This window comes from Myotis daubentonii, chromosome 4 (genome assembly GCF_963259705.1).
Source record: "Myotis daubentonii chromosome 4, mMyoDau2.1, whole genome shotgun sequence".
In the NCBI taxonomy this organism is placed as follows: Eukaryota; Metazoa; Chordata; class Mammalia; order Chiroptera; family Vespertilionidae; genus Myotis; species Myotis daubentonii.
In genome coordinates, this window is record NC_081843.1 from 42,202,068 (window position 1) to 42,222,655 (window position 20,588).

At 49.2% G+C, this 20,588-nt stretch overlaps 1 protein-coding gene across 2 annotated transcripts in view; it reads right to left on the bottom strand.

The window, feature by feature from the left end:
• PRDM6 (PR/SET domain 6) overlaps positions 1 to 4,044 on the bottom strand; it is a 102,645-nt gene extending 98,601 nt beyond the window's left edge. The window contains exons 1-2 of one of the 2 annotated variants that reach the window (XM_059693768.1): positions 3,698 to 4,043; positions 2,624 to 3,212 (exon numbers count right to left, since the gene is read on the bottom strand). In XM_059693768.1, coding sequence (XP_059549751.1) covers positions 2,624 to 3,197 — 574 coding nt within the window. In that variant the 5' untranslated portion in view covers positions 3,198 to 3,212; positions 3,698 to 4,043. Of the gene's footprint in view, positions 1 to 2,623; positions 3,213 to 3,697 lie in introns of both variants that reach the window. The other variant, XM_059693769.1, reaches the window with a different exon arrangement.
• Between the last annotated feature and the right edge of the window lie 16,544 nt (positions 4,045 to 20,588).

Below are 20,588 nucleotides of genomic sequence, written 5' to 3' on the forward strand. Positions count from 1 at the left end.
GGCAAAAAAGTTACTCTTCTGTAGGGAACAGAGAAGTGAGGGGGTCCCTTTCTTTGCCTTGTAAGAAAAAGAGAAAAATTACTCAATGCAAAGTAACAAAATGAAGCGCTGCTGAGTGGTCTCTTCACAGAGTTCTTTTAGAAAATAGCAAAAGACGGAAAGGAAGACTGGGGATCTCTCTACATCATAAATTAATAGGTGTTTCCCTTTGGCCTGCCTCTCACTTCTCCCACCCCCGCACCCACCCAAATACAACCCGGGAAAGGTGAGAGCTCTGGTTTTCACCCTCTTTCAAGTAACAAATATACCAACTTCCCCTGCCTAGGGAGAGTTTCCCATCCTTTGCATTTCTGAGTTTTGAGCCCCTAGTTAGATTAAACTCAATCACTTCCCACTTCACCTTTGTAAAACACATCCTCTGGTTTAAAATGAATGCCTCCGCTTGCCTCCCATTACACAGAGCTACCTCCGCTATTTTCTTTCTCAACTCCCCGTTAATTAGGGAGCAACATGAAGTGTAACTCTAATAGGACGATCTGACTTCCTTTCCCCTCCGTCTTTCTTATGCACTTCGCATATTAAAGCAATCCATTAGACTCAAAAGGATATACCAAAAGACTAACACAATAGAAATAATTTAAATAAATCATACTTCCTTTCCTCCAACCAGAGGGAAAAGTTGCCTAGGCAATAAAGTGATTCAAAGAACCATATATTAATTAGGAATCTAACCCAATTCTTTCTCTGGTGAGAATATAGTGAATCTCAAGACGGCCTTGTAAACAGTATAGGAAGCTCAACACACAGCCTGGGCGGTGGGGCACGCTGCTGGCGTCTTTTCCAGCACTGTTTTCATTCAGAAGAGAAACTGCAGGCAGGATGAAGTACTATCAGTCCACAGTGACTACACTTACACTTAGCAGTAAGGAATGCCTTTCCCAAAGAATAATCTTTTTATTTCACATTTTAAAAAAATGCTTTGTAAACAACACATGCAAATCCAGTAGGAGAGAAGTGTTTTTTAAAACCCATTAAGACAATATAATTTTTACATATTTTCTGCAACTCTGAAATGCAAGCATCTTCTTAACTGCAGAACAAATCCGAGTGGAAACCGTCCTTTTAATGTCTTTACCCTTTAATGTCTTTACCAGCACTTTACCTTCAGATTCTACAACGGAAAAAAAGTAAGTACAACTGCTCTCTTTGTTAGTAATAATTATCTCCATTAGAACAACTACCTCCCACCATTATGAAAAGATTAATACAACTTAACCACTAGGCTCATGCCTCATGCTTTTTCATCAAAGTAATGACTCTGGGAGCCCTTCAAATAATTATAACCTGGAGGTATTTTGTTTTACAACGAATTAAAAAGGTCACGGGATGGTAGCCATTCTGCAAGAAGGGACTTATTAAAAACAGAATAACAACAAATGTTTATGATCCTCACACAGAAGCTAGATGAAGGAACGAAAGGAAGAAAATGGTAAGTGCTGATCTTTCAAATCCTGTATTGCTTTCAACCTGACTCTGAACCTGATTTAATGTTCTCTCCAGAGGTCTCTGGAGGTGTATTTAGTACTTAACGCGTTAGGTGTAAACATAGCAGAACTTTCGAAGTTACCAAAAAGGATCAGAGACAAAGCAATACACATTCGTGGTCTTCACTGGGAGTCTTGCTTCAAAACCTCAAAATGGAACCACACTTGTGACGAGCGTTTGAAATTATGAACATAGGAACCGAAGCTGGACGAGACCTGAAGTTTAACTTTACTATTTACTTGGGGGACAAGGAGAGTAAGCTTCTTAAACTAAATTACTGTCGCCCCATTTTTACAAATAGCCAAGCCATCAAACGTGGCTACGAACTGCGAATGTTTGAAGGGGTCAAGGATGCAAGGAGAATGTGGGACCCGCAGGGAACAACTCTATCCTGAAGACGGAAAATTTCTCACGAAGCAGCTGGCATTTACTTTTCTAAATAAATGGTAGACCTAAGAATAATGCCTGCCTGCTGGAGAAACTGACCCAGAATTATCCAAAACTCCTAGTCCCGCGAGGCCAGGCCAGCCAGCAGCGCCCGGCCGTTCCCCTAGAGTCCTGGACAACCCTGCTGCCCGAAACGAACGGACAGTTAACCCCAGAAGTAGGGTGGAGAGGAGAAGCAAGCCCTGGAATCCACGCTCCCCAGGAACTCTGCGTCCCTATCTTGTCCCCCTCCCCACCCCACCCCCAGGGCCAGGCCAGCCGGTTCCCGGGACTCCCCGTCGCGCGCTGCCTGGAGCCGGCCGCCCCCGGGCACCGTCCCGCGGGAGGGCGGAGATCTGAAAGCCCGGGCCGGCAGGCGACTCGAGTCCTACAGCCTTGGGGCTGCGGAGCAGAGGATGAGCGGAGGGGAAGAGGTAACCCCGAGGTGCCAGCCGGGAGCCCCCCGCGTTCTCCTTCCTTCCCTAACGCCAGAAAACCTTTGCCACTGTGCTCTGGGAGGTGCGGGCCCGCTGCCGGGACCAGTCCACCACCCGGGGTCCCTCTCGTCCGGGTCGACCCGCCTCCCCGACGGGCGCCCGCCCTGGACGGCGCCAGCGCCACAGGAGAGAGCGCGCGGGCTGCGGCTACGTACGGTTGTTGGGGTCGCTGGTGTGCTGGTTGAGCGGGATGATCTCCATGCGCTGCTGGCCGTACAGGTAATAGTCCAGCTCCTCCGCGCTGCAGCGGAAGCGCGGGGCGCCCCGGCCATCCCCGCCGCCGCCGCACTTGGAGGGCCCCGGGCCCGAGGCGGCGCCCAGGCACAGGTCCTTGGGGGGCAGCGGCTCCGCGGCGACGGCGGCGGCCAGGGGGGCGAACACGGGCAGCTGCGCCACGGGCAGGGCCGAGAGACCCGCCAGCGCGGCGGCGGCGGCGGCGCAGGAGGAGGCGGAGGAGGCCGAGGTGGAGGAGGAAGCCGGGGTGGAGGCAGCGGAGGAGAGCGAGGCGGGCCGCGGGCGCAGGCTGTCGGGCGGAGGCTCCGCGCGCTCAGGGGGCGGCGGCGGCGGCGGCGGCTGGAGAGGCTGCGGCGCGCCCAGGGGCCCCGCGGCCCCGCCGCCCTTGAGCGGGCCCCCGCCGCCGCCGTGCGGGAAGAGTTGCTGCCAGTGCTGCAGATAGGCTGGGTCCACTTTGAGGAAGGCCGAGCCGCCGGGGTCTCCGGGCTTCAGCATGTCCGACGCCTCACGCTGGGGGCAGAGGGCAGAGAGGAGGGTGCGTGTGAGCCGGGCCCCGGGCCTGGCGCGAGAGGGGCGGGCGGGACAGCCGCCGAGACCCTGGAGCGGGAGCCGCAGCCCTTGGCTTGGCCAGGAGCAGCGCGCTTCGGCGGCTCCTTCCTCCCAACTCCGCTGGGGCGCAAAGTTTACTCTGAGGCTGCCGCGCCGCGCGGTGGGAGCTGTGTCCACGCTGCCCGGCCTCGCAGCCAGAGGCGCCGAGCTCCCACCCTGCGCTGTCCAAGCCCGGAGCGCAGGCGCTTCCCCGCGGAACTCGGCTGCCGGACGCAGCCCCCACCTTCGGCCGACCCCGGCCGGAGTGGCGCAGCGCCCGAGCCGCTTGGGGCCCCGGCGCTAGGAGGCGGGTCAGCCGCGCCCTCCGCCCCCCCCCGCCCCCCGGGACCTCCAGCCTCCTATCCCAGGGGCCCCAGACACTCAGCCCCAGAGGAGCCTCGCCTTACCTGAAAACTCGGAGCCGCCGGCGGCGGGTGCGTGGGCGCGTGTGTCTCGGGACCCGTGCGAGAGAGTGTGCACCCCGGAGGCGCTACATGCCCTTGGCAGCGCGGGAGGAGAGACCTGAGATCCGGCCGCAAGCACGGGCTACGGAAGCCCGCGGAGGGCGCGGGAGCGCGAGCGGACCCGGGCGTGGGGCAGAGTCGCGGTGGGTTGTTGCGCTCGGCCGCTGCGTCCGGGCTCCTTGGCTCCGCGCTCTGGCAGCCTCCTGGCTGGACACGTGGGTTTTACGACAGCACAAAATACAAGCGTGCGTGTGTGTGTGTGTGTGTGTGTGTGTGTGTGTGTGTGTGTGTGTGTGTGAGAGAGAGAGAGAGAGAGAGAGAGAGAGAGAGAGAGAGAGAGAGAGAGAAGAGAGGGAGAGATGGGGTGGCAGGGGGGAGGGGTGGGATGGGGGGAAGAGGCGGGAGGCAGGCCAGAAGAACGAAGGGGAGGGAAGAAGGAAGTTCTAACTCGGCTGGATCCACAAACTGCCCGTGCGCCTTTCCCGCACTAATACCTCCTCTGCTGTCCCACCCCCGACTTTTTTTTTTTTTTGCGTGACGTCTCCCGCGCGCCTGTTGTCTCTTTCTGCCCATGATAGATCTTTTCTAGGTACGGGCTCTCTGCCCTGATGGAGAAAACAGTGGGCATGCGGAGACCGGGATGCACCTCCGCACACGCGCGGGAGTCCACGTCCGGGAGGCGGGTCCGGCCGGGCAAGTGAACCAGTTCCCGGGAAGGGGTTTGAGCTTTTGCCGGGCCCCGTTTGCGGAGGAGTACAGCCTCGACCAGCCCGCTGCGCGACTTCTCACACAAACCCGGAGGGTGGGGGGTGGGGGGAGGGCAGGAGGGGGAGTTGGGGGCGGGGCGGGTCGCGCGCCGGAATGAGCCTCAGTCCCCAGCGGAGGAGGCAGGCTTTGTAGAGCTGGGATACGAGAGACCGTGGGTCTCTAAAGGGCGGCCGGTCCTGCAGGGCTGGCCGCTGGCCTAGAAGGCGGCTGAATGGATGGAGCCCCACGTGCCCAGCGCTCAGCCCACTCACGCTCTCGAGCTGTCTTCCTGGGGGTCTCGCTCCTCCTCCTTGCTGGATCCGAGGCAAGTATCCAGAGCTATGTCTATTACAACTGCTCCCGGACAGGCGAGGCTTGTCCTCCTTTGGGTGCCACGGATGGCGGGGGTGGGGGGTCAGGTATAGGTCTCTAGTCCCAAAACCTAGCGGGCGGAGGGGCAGCGTGGAAGCACAGCCCCAACCCGCCGCCCTGCCCACCCAGCGCCTTGGGCCACGCCCGCCCATCCCTGTGCCCTGTGCAGACACACACACACACACACACACACACACACACACACACACACACCCAGCTCTTCCAGGCAGTCGCAGCACTCGGTGGCGAGGGCAGGGTGTGTGAAAGTGGCCCGCTCGTGCGCTTTCCGGTCGCTGGAGTTCTGTACACACCTCAGAGAAATGACATTTGTCTTTGTCCAAACACACCAACTTGTCTAACACCCGCCACTCTAAGCAATTGCTAGTCACACTTCCCTGCCTTCTGCTTGTCTCTTGTTGTCTGCCTACACTCGCGTCGTCTGAGCCTGGGAAACGCGTTGTTTAGACTTTGTCCGGGTCTCACGCAAGATGCCTCCATGCCGGTTGGAACAGGGTGGGACCGAAAATGTTTTGACTGGCGTCGTAGTGACAAGGTCATCAGTCATCCCTGGATAGAGTGATGGTTCCCAAGTGTAAGGCAGGCCCCGCGAGGGAAAACCCACGGTGCTGTGGACACGGAGGCGCACCAGGCGGGCTCCACGGGCTGTGAACAACTTCATCGGAAGGAGCGGATGAAGGTCCAGGCCCGTTTCAATGGATCTGCTCGCAGAACTGCCGCGCAGTGGCTGTTGGGCCACGAGAGCAGGGGCAAGCCCTCTTTCTCACACGCTCCGGGTTCACTGCTGAGAAACGAAGACACTCTTCTGTTCTCCGGGACAGGCGGGAGCACCGGGATGGACTTAGACTCTCGGGCTGCCCCGGCGCCTGATTGTTTCTGCCCAAGCCGGCTGTGTACAAGCGCTCGGCCCCCAGGACTGTCCACCCCCAAACACACTTGAAAAGCTCGGGACTTTGAGAAACTAGTGACAGCAACTGCTTCCGAGGCCTCATGCCGCCCGCGCAGTGGGAAGCCCCGGGGTCCTTCGGAATAAATTTAGCGGGTCGGTTCGCGAGCGCTTCCCACGGGCCGGGCGCAGGTAGGCGCTTCAAGTGCGTGTATCTGCCCAGCCACGGGGAGGAGGCGCTATCATTCACCCCAACACGGCAGAGGGGAGCGCCGAGGCTCAGAAAGGTTAGGTAGCTTCCCTCAGTCACCCCACTAATGAGCGATGGAGGCGGACTCAAACCCTGGTCAGGGAGGCGCCAAGTACGTTTTCCTGCTCACCCTTAGCCAAGCCTCCACCCTCGCCGTCCGGACAGACGCCGGAGGGGTCTGGAGGCACCTTGGGGGAGGTTTGGCTCCCCTTTTGGCTGGAGAAGAGGCTGTAGCGGGGCCTCCTTTGCCCACTATGCCTGTGTGTGGTGTTCCAGAACCGCCAGGTCCAGGACCCCCGTGGCCCCTGGCAGAAGCGGGTCTCGCGGAGACCGGAGGCCTTAGGGAGCCCGTGTGCAGGAGGTGGGCGACAGTTCTACGGGGCGCTCAGAAGGCCAGGAATCAGGGGGCGCACGAACAAGGAAGCTGTGGAGGGGGTGTAGCGGGGACCCGAGCATCCTCGGCGCCTTTCCAGTAGCTCCCACTGTGACTCCAAGAGGCAGCGGGGCTTGGCGGGGACGGGGTTCTGCGCTCTCTTCCCCCACCCCGCCCCGCACGGCCGCGATCTGCCCGGGACGCAGCCCACTCACCCCGCCGATCCCGGGCTGGCTTGGTCACCGCCGCCCTGGCAGTCTCAGGGGTTCTTAGGAAGTGAGCCCACGGACCATCAGGACATGCACCCCTCAAATCTGCTCGCCTCTCCATTCTTTAGAGGGAGACCACGGAAACAAATCACTTCGACCACTCAGGAAGCGATCAAACCTTTATAAAAATCCATCGCTCCCCAATCGATGAGTGAATATTTGCTGGGAATTTATTCCTGAGGAATAAGTAAGGAGCGTGAGTGTATTAAATGCAAACGGGGGGACACGGTGGTGTTTTTCTTCATTGATTAATGACCTCTAAAATAAAACAAGTGGGAAGAGGCGCCGGGATCGATAAATTAACTACCTAAATTCATCATTTTCTCGAGCAATTCCCTCCCCCCCCCCCAAATTATCCTTAGGAAGCCCATGGTACCCTCAGCGGGGAGGGAAGGCGGGAGCTGGAGGTCAGAGCTGGGAGGGAGGGACCGAAAGGCGCAGGCGAGCTAGAAGAGGGTTCTGTCCGGGAGACCCTCTATCTGATTTCGTTTGACACACAATCTTCACGTTTGCCTTTCATATTAATTATATTTTCCTTCCTGCTGGAGGAGGGGAACAAATGGTCGGTTGCCTTTGACAGGACTCCAATAAAGGATTCAACAGCGCTCCTCTCTGCCCTCAGCGCTCGGCTTCTAGGTTTAAGGTCATGGGTGGCCGAGTTAATAATTCATTAATATAGACATTTATTCAGAAGGGTTTTCCCGAGATCCACTCTCCCAGCCTCCTCCCAGAGATTTATTTTCCTGGAAAGCGGATGGGGGTTGGGGTGGTTGGGGTGTGTGTGTGCTGGGCTGCAGGTGAAAGGAGGGAAGGAGTAGAAAGAAAATGAAGAGAGAGTCTGGATACAGCTGGGAGCAATCTTTGCTTCCCCACGAGTGGACAGGTGCCTCTAGCCTGCCGTCAAAAACTTGGTGGGAAAATGTAGCATCCAAACTGCACAGGGACCCTGGCTTCCAGTCGTCTTTTTTCCTACGTCTACATTTGTTCATTTTCACTAATTCGCAAAGCTCTGTTCTTCCATGCTTTAGGGTCCGGGAAGAACCGTGGAACTGAGGACCTTGGAATGCAGGCAAAGGGGGAAATCCCTGGAAAGAGACTAAGCTGCCCCGCCCCCTGAGTTCCCGAAGGAGGAGCTTTGCAACTCGCCCGGCCTGGAACCTGAAGGAAGCTCAGCTCCTAAGGGCACCGGCAGCGTCTGGTGGACACTGTAGCCCCTCAGACAGGGACTATGGGGGCATCAAAACAAGCCCCAAAGGTCCACGCCCGCATGGATTTTACTTTGTAGCGGGTGGAAACAATAAACAAGTCATTGTTGGATGGTAATAAGTACTATGGAGAGCAACAAAGAAAAGGCTAAAAGGGAAAGAGGACAGTAAGTAGGTAGAAGGTTTAAATATAGAGGTCAAGGAAGGCTTCTCTTATTAGGTGACATTTGGATAGAGACTTAAAGCCAGAGGAAGAACTTATTGCATATATATATAACCCAGGGGCAGACAATAGAGCTGTGAAGGCCTGGGGGCAGGGGCAGGAGTGGGGTGGAGGAGTTCAATGGTGAGGGAGGGGAACATGATGTTCCTGTAATATTTTCAATCAAGATAATTGTTTTTAGGAAAAGAGGATGGCCCTTTTGTGCCTCGAGTGGGGCATTCTCTGCTCTAACCTATGGCCCAGGAGTGAACACAATAGAAAAGGTCTCTTCTCAAAATCCCCCAAGGTCCTGGGAAAGGATTCTGCCTGGTCAGTCAGGTCAGGCCCTGGCCACACTTGGTTCCCTTTGCTCTTACCTGCTCCCATCTGGTTCCCACAAGATGCTGTAAAAACTTCTCAGTGTCCTTTCAAATACATCAGTTCACTGTTTACATCTGCTGAAGCCATGTCGCCTCTGTTGCTGGTGACTTAGAACCTTACACAGTGGCCTACCCCAAACTGGGCCTGTGTCTTCAACAGGCAAATGAAAAGATGCCTTCCTATTTTAAGCTTTTTTATAAAGCAGCTACCAAATTCCAACCTCCCTCTCTACCACCCACTTTATACTGCACTGCGGGATGCCCGGACGCTAAGTTGGACAGTGTGTAAAATGTACTGAGAAACCGACAACAAGAAAACCCACACCATTTACTTTAATCATTGTCAAGATCTTCCCTTTGATCCCTTTGCATCTTCACACATCCGTCCTTAGTGACAGAAAACCACAGGGCCAGCTACTAAGGGAGAGAAAGGGTGTGAGGCTAGGAAGCATGAGAAGGAAAGCTTAGCACGCACCTTCAGCACTTTCCTCCCAGGATGCAGCAGGAGCCTCACTATTCTCCTGAGGTCTTGGCAGTTTGCACACGTGGTTTCCTCAGCTTGTCTCCTGTCACAACAGTACCCGGAAGGCAAGGTCACAGGCAGCCTCTGGGGCCGAGAGACCAAGCTGGGCCTCTTTCTGGCCACTCTCTTTCATCCTCCACCAGGATCACTGCAGACAGCACCTGTTCACTTCACTTGAAATGCAGCCCAGCCCTCCAGCTCCTTTCACCCTGGTCACCCAGCAGCTGTCACTCAAACAATGCCTCTCAGCCACCCCAGGCCTGATTTGGATTTGACCTACTGACCTCGAGGTGAAAGGCTCTGCAGTCCATTACCATCCCCGGGGGCCAGTTCATTCTCCCAAGAAAGCCTCTAAATATATCCTTTCCGTTTCTAGGGAAATCAACTGTTATTATTTGCAAAAGCCTTGTGAGTTTATAACGGATCAGGGCAGTTCAGTCCCAAAAAGATTTTATGAATAGCCATCGAGTGAAAAACAGCTGCTCTTTTTTTCTCTGTCTTGACAAGTAAAGGAAAAGAGAAATAATTAGATAAGGAGAACTGTCCCCTCAGAAACTCATGTATTCCCTTCACTGTCTCCTGCCCATCCACCCTTTTCCCCAGGAACTTACTCTCCCTTTTGCCCCCAGAATCTGTAAGAACAGATAAGCCCCATCAAAGTTAACTACAACTGGATAGTTATACATAATCTCTAATGTGCACCTACAAGGTAGGGATCTTTGGGACAATCATCTTCGAAGCTCTTCCGGCAAGTGCTATCTGGTTCTCACAGTCTTCCTTTGGTTACCAGATTGTTGCCTAAATTAGCTGAAGCCTGTAGGCCTTGAGTTATAATCAGGATGAGGCAAGCATATTGTAGTGCATCTGTTTGAAATCAGGAACATATGCTATGGTTGATTCACATTCTGAGGGTTGGTGGTTCCTAGTGCATGGAGGATTCCCCTAACTGCCTGGCATCAGCCTCTAGAAGCAGGATGGCTTCCAGTTAGCCCCCATAAATGAGGAGGCCCTGACGTCTTCCTCCCTAGGCCAGCCTCAGGAAACAGGACCCATAAGCTCCTATTAGGGGTTCTCACAAACACCTGTGGGACTTTGGGAAGCCTGTCTGGCTCCTCAGCCTACACTGTCCTGGCAGGATTGGTGCCTGCCCTTACCCTGAGTTAGGGAGTCAAAGGATGACAGCAATTGACAAGTGACACTGGGACATATACTGAAAAATTAATGTTTTGAAAATTCAGTAATTAAAAATTTGCCTTTATAAAATACTAGAGGCCTGGTGCATGAAATTCGTGCAGGGAGGGGGGGGGTCCTCTCAGCCCAGCCTTCACACCGTCTCACAATCCAGGACCCCTGGCTCCTAACTGTTCACCTGCCTGCCTGCCCGATCGCCCCTAACTAACCCCCCTGCTGGCCTGGTCACCCCCAACTGCCCCCCTGCCAGCCTGGTCGCACCATGCAGCCTGCTGTTCAGTTGTTTGGTTACCCCTCACTGCCAATCCCCTCCAGCCTGGTCGCCCCACGCAGCCTGCTGCTCAGTGGTTTGGTCGGCCCTCACTAACCCCCCTGCTGGCCTGGTCTCCCCATGCAGCCTGTTGGGTCATCTGTTCAGTTGTTTGGGTTGCAACAGTTGCTTAAGCTTTTATACATATAGATTAAATTTGACCATGTTTTCTTCTTGTCTGTTACATTGGCAAACACTTTCAGTTAAAGCATATGTTTGGATGGACCAGTATTTAATTTGCCAGCTAAGTAGCAGGTCACTGTCTTGATCATGAGGATACTCATCTTGGAGTTAACTGGTTAAATGAATACCCCCTCAACCCCAATCCAAGTATATGCTATTTTCCAGGAAAAGGACTGAGTTTCAGAATAAAGATAAGAACTTTGAGCTAAAATTTAAGCATAGACTGTATGGCAAGTCATGGGTTAAGTGCTTTTCATGTAATATTCCCTTTGATATGAGTTACCTTTTCAGGGTAACATTTAGGTCTTTTTCTTTATAGTTTTACTACCTAAGAGTGTATCTCTAAATAATACACTTAATTTAATCTGTTTTTGAACTTCATGAATGGAATAATACTGAGTGCTTTCTTTAGAATCTTGCTTTATTTTCTCAAGATTATATTTATAAGGTTTATCCACATTGCTTGTGTGACTCAGCTCAGTTACCTACTGTAAGAATATACCAACATTTACTCATTTTACTGAAGATAGACATTTTAATTGCTTTCATTACTTGGTTATTATGAAAAATTCTCCTGTAGGCACTCATACACCTGCATCCTGTTCCATGTATACACGAAGTTCTGTAAGGTATAGACTCACGAGTGCAGCTGCTGGAGCATGAGGTTTGCATATCTTAAACTTTACTAGAAGTGCCAAACTGTTTTCCAAAATAGTTACATTAATTTGTACTCCCACAAGCAATGGAAGTATTATTGCTATACCTTAATTTGTTAACACTTGAAATTATTAGCTTTTGAAATATTTTTTAATCTGGTGGCAAATGCTGACATTTTGACATTACAGTACTTTGCATTTCCCTGATTATTAATAAGTTGAACAGCACTTCATATGGTCATTGGCTATTTAGAGTTTCTCTTTTGTGTGGTGCCCATTAAAATTTTTTGCATGATTTTTATCTTGGGTTGTCTGTTTTTTAGAACTTGATCTAAAGTGGAGGTTTTTAAATCTCTTCTAATCTCTTTGTAAATCATTTCTCAATGATATGCAATGTAGGTATCTTCTCCCCTTCTGAGACTATATTTTCACTCTTTTCATAGGGTCTTAATTTCAATATAAGATGTTAATCAATTTTGTATGATCAATGTTCAGTGCTTCAATGAGAAATCTTTCCCTATCCTGAGGAAATGAATATATTCTCCAATCTATTTTTGTGTGTGAAAATATTATTGGACTTGCATTTTCAGCCAAGATGGAATCACAGAGACTGAACTGACTGTCCTGTCCAAAACAACTAAGAAATTGGACAAAATATATAAAGCGATGGTTGTCAAAACACTGAACCCCAGGCAATGATCCCTGAGAGGTAGAAAGCAAATGAGATGAGCTTTACAGCTTCCCCAGGGTACCACTGTTTTGAGACAGCCTCCAGGACATGGCCAGGAGGTGGAGACCAGCAGACTCCCTGAGCTGAGGAGACAGAGCCATGGTCCTGGGGAGTCCAAGGCAGCTAGAGTTAGCAGAACAGGGGATTCAGGAGAGAGCTGCATAGAGGAACCCCAGAGATTTGCACGAAGCCCCAGGAATGTTCAGCAGAATGCTGATCAGGCTATGTCTGTGACTTGCCTGTTTCTCCTCCTCTGAGGAAACCAGGGATTCTGGTTTCCCCAGAGATCTGCTATTCATATAGTTCCCCCTTCTTCAAATGTTATGATACACAGTGTTCTGAACCTTAGGTTTTGTAACTTATAAATATAGCTTAGAGATTGTTCCCTATCTGTAAATAAAGAGCTTTCTCAATCTGTTTTATAACTTTAGGACCTAATCATTAATTTAAGCAGTTCTCTACTGATGGCCAATTCTCAGTTTTAAATTGTTTCAAATCTTTTGTTTTTACACATAATGGTTCAATTTGGTACATATATAGCCTTTCTTACATTCTGATATTCAGTGATGTGCTGGGCCAGGCTCATATGGGCTTTTAAGAACCATTTGTTAAAATTTCAGGCACCTCAGTGCTGGTTGGTATTAGGAGAATAGCTTGAAATTGACCATGGTAGAAGTATTCACGCCATTAAAACTGACAAAGTCTACAAATAAAATACCCCACACCCTTATTTTGGGGGGCTAGTTGGTTGTTAAGTATTTATGGCTTCTAGTAGTGGAAGTACTGTATCAAAGGGTGTGTGCATTTGTAATCTTGATATATGACCAAATTGCCCTTCACACCTTTCTACTAACAGTCTATTACTGAATTCTTACCAACACAGTGTTACCAAAATCACTGATCTTAGCCAATTTGACAAGTGAATTTGGTTTCTCAATATTTATGTCACTTATTATTGAAAATGACCTTACTTTATTTTTTCTGTATTCACTTTGTTTTAAACCTAATCCTTTGTTTACTTACCCCTTTAGATTGTGAGGATTTTTAAAGTTATTATTTGTAAAATTACTGATATTTTAAGATTAGTCCTTGTTTGGGATATGAGTTGCTCATATATATGTTAAGATTTTAAAATTTATATTTATTATTTTCTATTTATCCTGAGAAGCAAAAACTCATGAAAGAAAATGTAATTTAGCAACTGAATCACTGAAAAACATATCTAAATTCATTCTTATTTTCATCTCTGTACTTTTTTACCCATCCCCCACCTCCTCCCTTTTGGCAATTATCACCGTGTTCTCCATATAAATGGTTCTGTTTTGCTTTGTTTGTTTATTTTTCTTCTTTTTTATTCCACATCTAAGTGAACTCATTCGGTATGTGTTCCTTTGTCTGACTTACTTTACTTAACATAATGCCCTGTAGGTCCATCCATGTTGTCATAAACAGCAAGATCTCATTCTTTTTTATTGCTGAGTAATATTCCATTGTATATACACATCACATCTTCTTTATCCATTCATTTATCAATTGACACCTAGGTTCCTTCCATATCTTGGCTATTGTAAGTAATGCTGCAATGAATATAAGTGTGCATATATCTTTACAAATTAGTGTTTTTATTTTCAGCAGTAGAACTGCTGGGTCATATAGTAGCTCAATTTTTAATTTTTTGAGTAATCTCCACACTGTTTACCATAGTGGCCACACCAGTTTAAAATCCCATCAACAGTAGACAGGATTATATGAATAATATATTGAAAGTTCTTACAACAGTGCCTAGCATATAGTAAGTCTATATAAGTGTTAGTTATTATGATTTTATTATATCATAAATATAATTATATATAATTTTAAGTATATAAAATTATTATATCTATATATAGTATGTTTCTTCTTATTTGAAATTGTCTATGAGACCTTGGATATGTAAGTGGTGCTACATATTTAATAAAGATATAGGAATTTGTTGAATATGTGATTTATTTGAACATTAGAGAACAAGTAATTGTCTTCAATTTTATGTAAAATTCCCTCTTACCCTAAGCTACATCCTTAACCCTTCCTACAGTTTAGCTATGTGCTCCTTTCTACACGGGGCACAGCACACAGGCTTGCTCTCACCGGTTCCCTGTCTGACTCAAGCTTACTCATGTAAACTTGTGTCAGGAAGTCCTCCAGTATTTCACACAGTTAAGAAAATTAGACATCACTCCTCTTTGCTCCCTTTCCCCTTTCCTCCTCCTCCTCCCTATTATCACGATTCACCTCCCCCGACTCCCATACTCCCAGGCAAGCCACCTGACTATTGGGTCATGATGGAATCCTTAACTATCTTAAGCTGGTTCCAACAGCATCACATTTCTATTCCAGAGTGCCAGTGGTTCTCAACCTATATCAAATAAAGTAAAAAAAATCACTGTTCCTTTCAAATTCCTTTATCAGTCTGGCCGTGATCTAATTTGACATTCAGCTCCCATAACTTCAGATATAACTCCCACTTTTTTCTTGCCAGAATGGTCTCTCCACTCTCCCCCATAAGCAACTCTGTAATTCATGACCTTCTGCCTGTGCTTATTTCGTTTATGCTTGGAGATTTCTTCTCCCTACTCCATACCTCCCAAGGCCCCATATTTTAGAGACCTGCTCATGTCTTACTTTCTCCAGGTAGCCTCTACTGCTCACACTCACCTTTCTGGAAACTCCTATAGCTCTTACTATCTAGGTCACTTTTTTGGCAATGACTTTGTGAACTACCATGTATTGTACTAAACTCTAAAATGTATGTTATTTTGTCTCTCAAATAAAATATTTTTGGAGAATAGGAATTATGATTTAACTTTAATTTTATATACTACTCATCATGTGACACACCGCAAGGCACATAGAGGTTGTCATCAAATACTTGCTGGATCATTGTCAAATGAGTGAATGAGTGCCTTAGTGTGTGAATAAATGAATGACTGAGGGTACACATAAATAAACATACAAATGAATGCATTGCTCTCTGATAAGCCCTACCATATGAAGGCTTATCAGAGACAAAACTAGAAGGGTCAAAGCCAGCAAGTTGCTCATGGTACAGAGAGACCATGGCAGGGGTCAAAGATGGGGCTGGCAGATGTAGGAGGGAGGGGGAGGGAGGGAGGGAAGTTGGGGGGGAGAGAAGAGGAGAGAGAGAGAGTATGTGTGTGTTAGAGAGATGCCAGCTCCCCTCTCTGTCTCCAGAGAGTGCTTTCTTGTGCCCTAAGTATACAGAGTTCACTCTCATTCATAATGCCAGCCATAAATAGCCACAAACTGAATTATTTCCCCATTATATCTGTTTATCTTCCTAAATCCTCCCTGAAGAAGAGGGTATTTGCTGCTGACAGCCCCACGTGGCCCTCACACAGCCCTCTGGACTTGTTGAACTGCATCTTTGTAAACAGTTCTTCCAATGAAGGAAGGAAAATTAAGGGATTCCTCCCTTCGAATGGAATGACCGATGAAATGATCACATTACCATTATCTCTTACAAATCTTCCCTCTGGTCTCATAACTCCCAGTTAAGACCTGATAAGCACAAGCAAGACACGTGCAGTCCATTTCCTTTTAAATGGGAAATACCAGCACACGTCTGTGGATTGGCAGAACACACAACATATCTTACACAGGAGCCATGCTGCGACATTCTAAATGAGGTCCAGTGAGTGTAATAACGGTGTGGAGAAACCTAAATATAAAACATTATGTGACCTAATCGACACAGAGGAAAGAATCGGGAACTTGGCCAGCTCTAGCAAAAGCCTCAAAGAATCTTCAAGAGCGGTCTAATTTTGAACTATATGGCTTTTGTGAATTCTACACGGAATAGAGAGATGTCAGCTCCTAGAATAATGAGGAGCACTTTTAGTTATCATCTACACCTGATTTCCAGATTTCTGAGGGGAAAGTGAGCAAATATGTATCCCGTATAGATATTCTGGCAGTGTTTAACTCTTGATCATGCCTTAGCAAGAGCACAGAAGTGATGAACTCAGGAGCAGTAAACGGGAGTTGTGCCAAGGTGACTAGTGTTCCCCCCAAATTCATGTCAATTTGAGCTCTCAGAATGTGATCTTATTTGGAAGTAGGGTCTTTGAAGATGTTAGTATTTAAGTTAAGAACATATTGGGTTACGGTGGGTCCTAAAGCCAATGACAGGTATGCTTATAAGAAGGCCATGTGGAGACATACACACAGGGAAGATGGCCATAGGAAGATGGAAGCAGAGACTGCAGTGATGCTACTAGACGTCAAGGAACACCAGGAGCCACCAGGAGCCACCAGGAGCTGGAGAAGGCAAGGAAGATTCTCCCTAAGAACTCTGAGGGCAGCATAATCCTGCTGACACCTTGATTCCACATTTCTGACCTCTGACTGTGAGAGAATGCATTTCTGTCATTTTAAGCCACCCAGTTAGTGGTACTTTGTTTCATACAGTACCTGAGGAAACTAATATATGATAAACTAATCCATGAGAAGCATCATGGTTATAAGCAAAAAAGCAGAAAACAACAGTTGAATGAATAAATGAATGAATGAATGATGGGTGGAATGATGGTGCCCCACCTCTCCTGCTGCGATGAAGCCCATGAGATAGACCCAGGCCCTCAAGATGAAGGACCATTCAAATCGGCCCCTTGAAATCAGCACTGGAGGTTGGGAGTTAGGGGACTGGACAGAGGAGTTGCCCTTGGCCTCTCCTGCTGTGGGGCTAGAACCCGTTCTCTGGAGTCTCAGAAAAGAGGTCCCAGTCTAAAGTCTTTGAAAGATAAAAGCCCCTCATGAAGCCTCCAGACCAGGGCTTGAATTCCCTGTGCAGAAATGAGCACTCACTCTCTTTGCATCCTGGTTTCTCTTGTCTAAAAACCAGGAATAAAAAAGCACTGAACTCTTACAATCCAAATATTCACCATAAAGCCTGCAACGTTCATTCTCCAAATTATAGAGCTACTCTAAGGAGAATCCCCACGTGTCTCATTCTGTTCCAGCAATAGTTCTAGTCCAGTGGTCGGCAAACTGTGGCTCACAAGCCACATGCGGCTCTTTGGCCCCTTGAGTGTGGCTCTTCCACAAAATACCACGTGTGGGTGCACACGTACAGTGTGATTGAAACTTCCTGGCCCATGTGTAGAAGTCGGTTTTCGGACTGGGCGAGTCAATTTTGAAGAAGTGCTGTTGATATTTGGCTCTGTTGACTAATGAGTTTGCCGACCACTGCTCTAGTCTCTGCTATTATCCCAAAGGGATTATTAACAGCCTCCCTTTTACTCACCAAAACTATCCCAACCTGACCATGAATTATATGGTCATGTGAGTTTTGAGGAGTTCCCGTGCACGCAGAAGAGAAAAGTTGTGTTGCACACCTGAGCCTGGGCTTGTGGATGCAGAGTGCACCACAGCTGGAGCTCAGCTATCACCCTAGAGGAGCAGTTCTCAACCTATGGGTCGTGGCCCCTTTGGGGATCAAATGACCCTTTCACAGGGGTCGCCTAAGACCATTGGGAAACACATATATAATTAAATATTGTTTTGTGATTAATCACTATGCTTTAATTATGTTCAATTTGTAACAATGAAATTGGGGGTCACCACAACATGAGGAACTGTATTAAAGGGTCGCAGCATTAGGAAGGTTGAGAACCACGGCCCTAGAGGATGGCATTTTCTGTTATTTGCATTCATTGCGTATCTTTAGCATATTTACATATTGTTTGTTTTCATTACAGTTCATTTCAGTGGAGAAGGACAATATAGAATGTATGTAATATTATATAGTACTAGAGGCCCGGTGCACAAAAATTTGTGCACTCGGAGGGGGTCCCTCAGCCCGGCCTGTGCCCTCTCGCAGTCTGGGACCCCTCAGGGGATGTCCACCTGTTGGCTTAGGCCTGCTCCCTGGGGGATTGGGCCTAAGATGGTAGTCAGACATCCCTCTAGCAGCCTGGGAGCCCTCAGGGGATGTCCACTTACCAGCAGGGAGCAGGCCTAAGCTGCAGTTGGACATCTTTAGTGCTGCTGAGGAGGCGGGAGAGGCTCCCACCACCACCGCTGTACTGGCCGCTGTCAGACTGGCTTGTGGCTGAGCAGAGCTCCCCCTGTGGGAGCGCACCGATCACCAGGGGGAAGCTCCTGCATTGAGCATCTGTCCCCTGGTGGTCAGTGTGTGTCATAGTGACCAGTCATTCCTAGTCATTCTGCTGTTAGGGTCAATTTGCATATTACCCTTTTATTATATAGGATAGAGGCCTGGTGCATGGGTGGGGGCCAGCTAGTTTGGCCTGAAGGGTGTCTGGGATCAGGGTGGGGGTCCTGCTGGGGTGCCTGGCAGGCCTGGATGAGTGGCTGATGGCTGTTTGCTGGCTGACCAAGCCCCCCAGTGGGGACCCTCACCCCATGAGGGTGTGGCCGCCTGGGTGAGGGGCTGATGGCTGTTTTTAGGCTGTCCAGGGCCCCCAGCCACCCAAGCTCCTAGTGGAGGCTAACTGGAAGCAGGTATCTGGGCTTTATTTATCTTCTATAATTGAAACTTTGGTGCCTTGAGCAGAGCAGACAGCTGGCCAGGGCAGGAGGGAAGCTTGGCTTCCTCTATCACCAGGGCAACCAAGCCTCATGCTTACTCCAACTCCATGGCTACCGGCCGCCATCTTGGTTGGGTTAATTTGCATATAGTTGCTCTGATTGGCTGGTAGGTGTGGCTTGTGAGTGTAGTGAAGGTATGATCAATTTGCATGTTTCTCTTTTATTAGATAAGACTAAAGGCCCGGTGTACAAAATTCATGCATGGGTAGGGTCCCTAGGCCTGGCTGGCAATCAGGGCTGATCAAGGCCTCCTGGCTGCTGGCCAGGGCCTCCCTTCCCCAGCTGCCAACTGGGGCATTCCTTCATTCTGTGCCGCACCCTGGTGGTCAGCACACATTATAGTGAGCAATAGAACTCCCACTTTCCTGGTCAAACTCCCGCAGGGACACTTTGAGTATTTTATATATAGACATTTTTATATATATAGACTAGAGGCCCGGTGCCTGAAATTCATGCACTTGTGGGGAGGGTTGTCCCTCAGCCCAGCCTGCACCCTCTCCAATCTGGGACCCCTTGGGGGATGTCCGACTGCTGGTTTAGGCCCGATCCCTGGGGGAACAGGCCTAAACCGGCAGTCAGACATCCCTCTCACAATCTGGGACTGCTGGCTCCCAACTGCTCACCTGCCTGCCTGCCTGATTGCCCCTAACCACTCCCCTGCCAGCCTGATTGATGCCTAACTGCTCCCCTGCACCCAATTGCCCCCAACTGCCCTCCCCTGCCAGCCCAGTCGCCCCCAACTGCCCTTCCCTGCTGGCCTGATCACTCACAACTGCCCTCCCCTGTCTGCCATCTTCTGGTGGCCATCCTATGACCACATGGGGGTGGCCATCTTGTGCGAGGGCATGATAGTCAATTTGCATATTACCTTTATTATATAGGATTGTATATCAAACTCAGAATACCCACAGATGTGTTTGATAATTAGATAAGTGGTGTTCTTAATGCTTTATATGGTGCAGAAAGCCTCGCTAGATTTTATATAGATGTTTAAGATGTTTGATGATATTTAAAGTAAATTGATTGCAATTTCTGAATAAGCCTGGAACTCATTATAATTATTTTATATTTAAAATAATGGAATATAGTCTCATTCGCTCTCTATCTGGCACACTTTCAGGAGCAAACTAAATTGACAGTGAGGGTTACTGACCTCACTGGGCTGAGAAAAGTAACTAGAACATCCATATGTAAAGCATGTGGCTCACAGTGGGGCTCCGTCCCCTCCACTTGAAATAAAAACATTATGTGCAGAGTAGAAATGTCAGCCCCCAAGCTCAGTGTGCAAGAATAACCATTTCCTCTATTTACATTTTAAGTGCCCATTTACACTGAGTGACAGGAATTTCGTGTCACTTAGAGGGACTTCTGGCCTTGCCTAGGACTGTGACAGGGCATTCCAGGGGCTCCTGCCATGCAGGGCACTGGGTGTGGGAGCCCACTGGATGCTCAGTCACCAGTCAGAGTGGGGCGTCCTTGTCCCCGCATGTGGTTCCTTAAGCTCTCCTGCTGCTGCTGCTGGGCCAGGCGGGCTGCAGGACTGTGCCGCACAGACTCACCGTCCCTGCCTCTTCCGCTGTCATAGTTCCCAGGGGCTGTTGTTACAAATCACCACGAACTCAGAGGCTTAAAACAACACAGATGCGTTATCTTACAGTTCTGGAGGTCAGAGGTCCAACTACAACCAAGATGTCTGCAGGGCTGGCTCCTCCTGGAAGCTTTAGGAGAGAATCCGGACTCGCTTTGCCACCTCTAAGCTCCTGCAGTCTGACTTGTGGCCATGCCCTCCATCTTCAAAGCCAGCAAGCGGAAGATCAGCAAGGATTCTGCTCACCTGCTTCCCTCTTGTAAGGATCTTATGGTTACATTGTATCCACCTGGGTATTCCTAGAGAATTTCCCCCATCTCAAGACCTTTAACTTAATCCTAT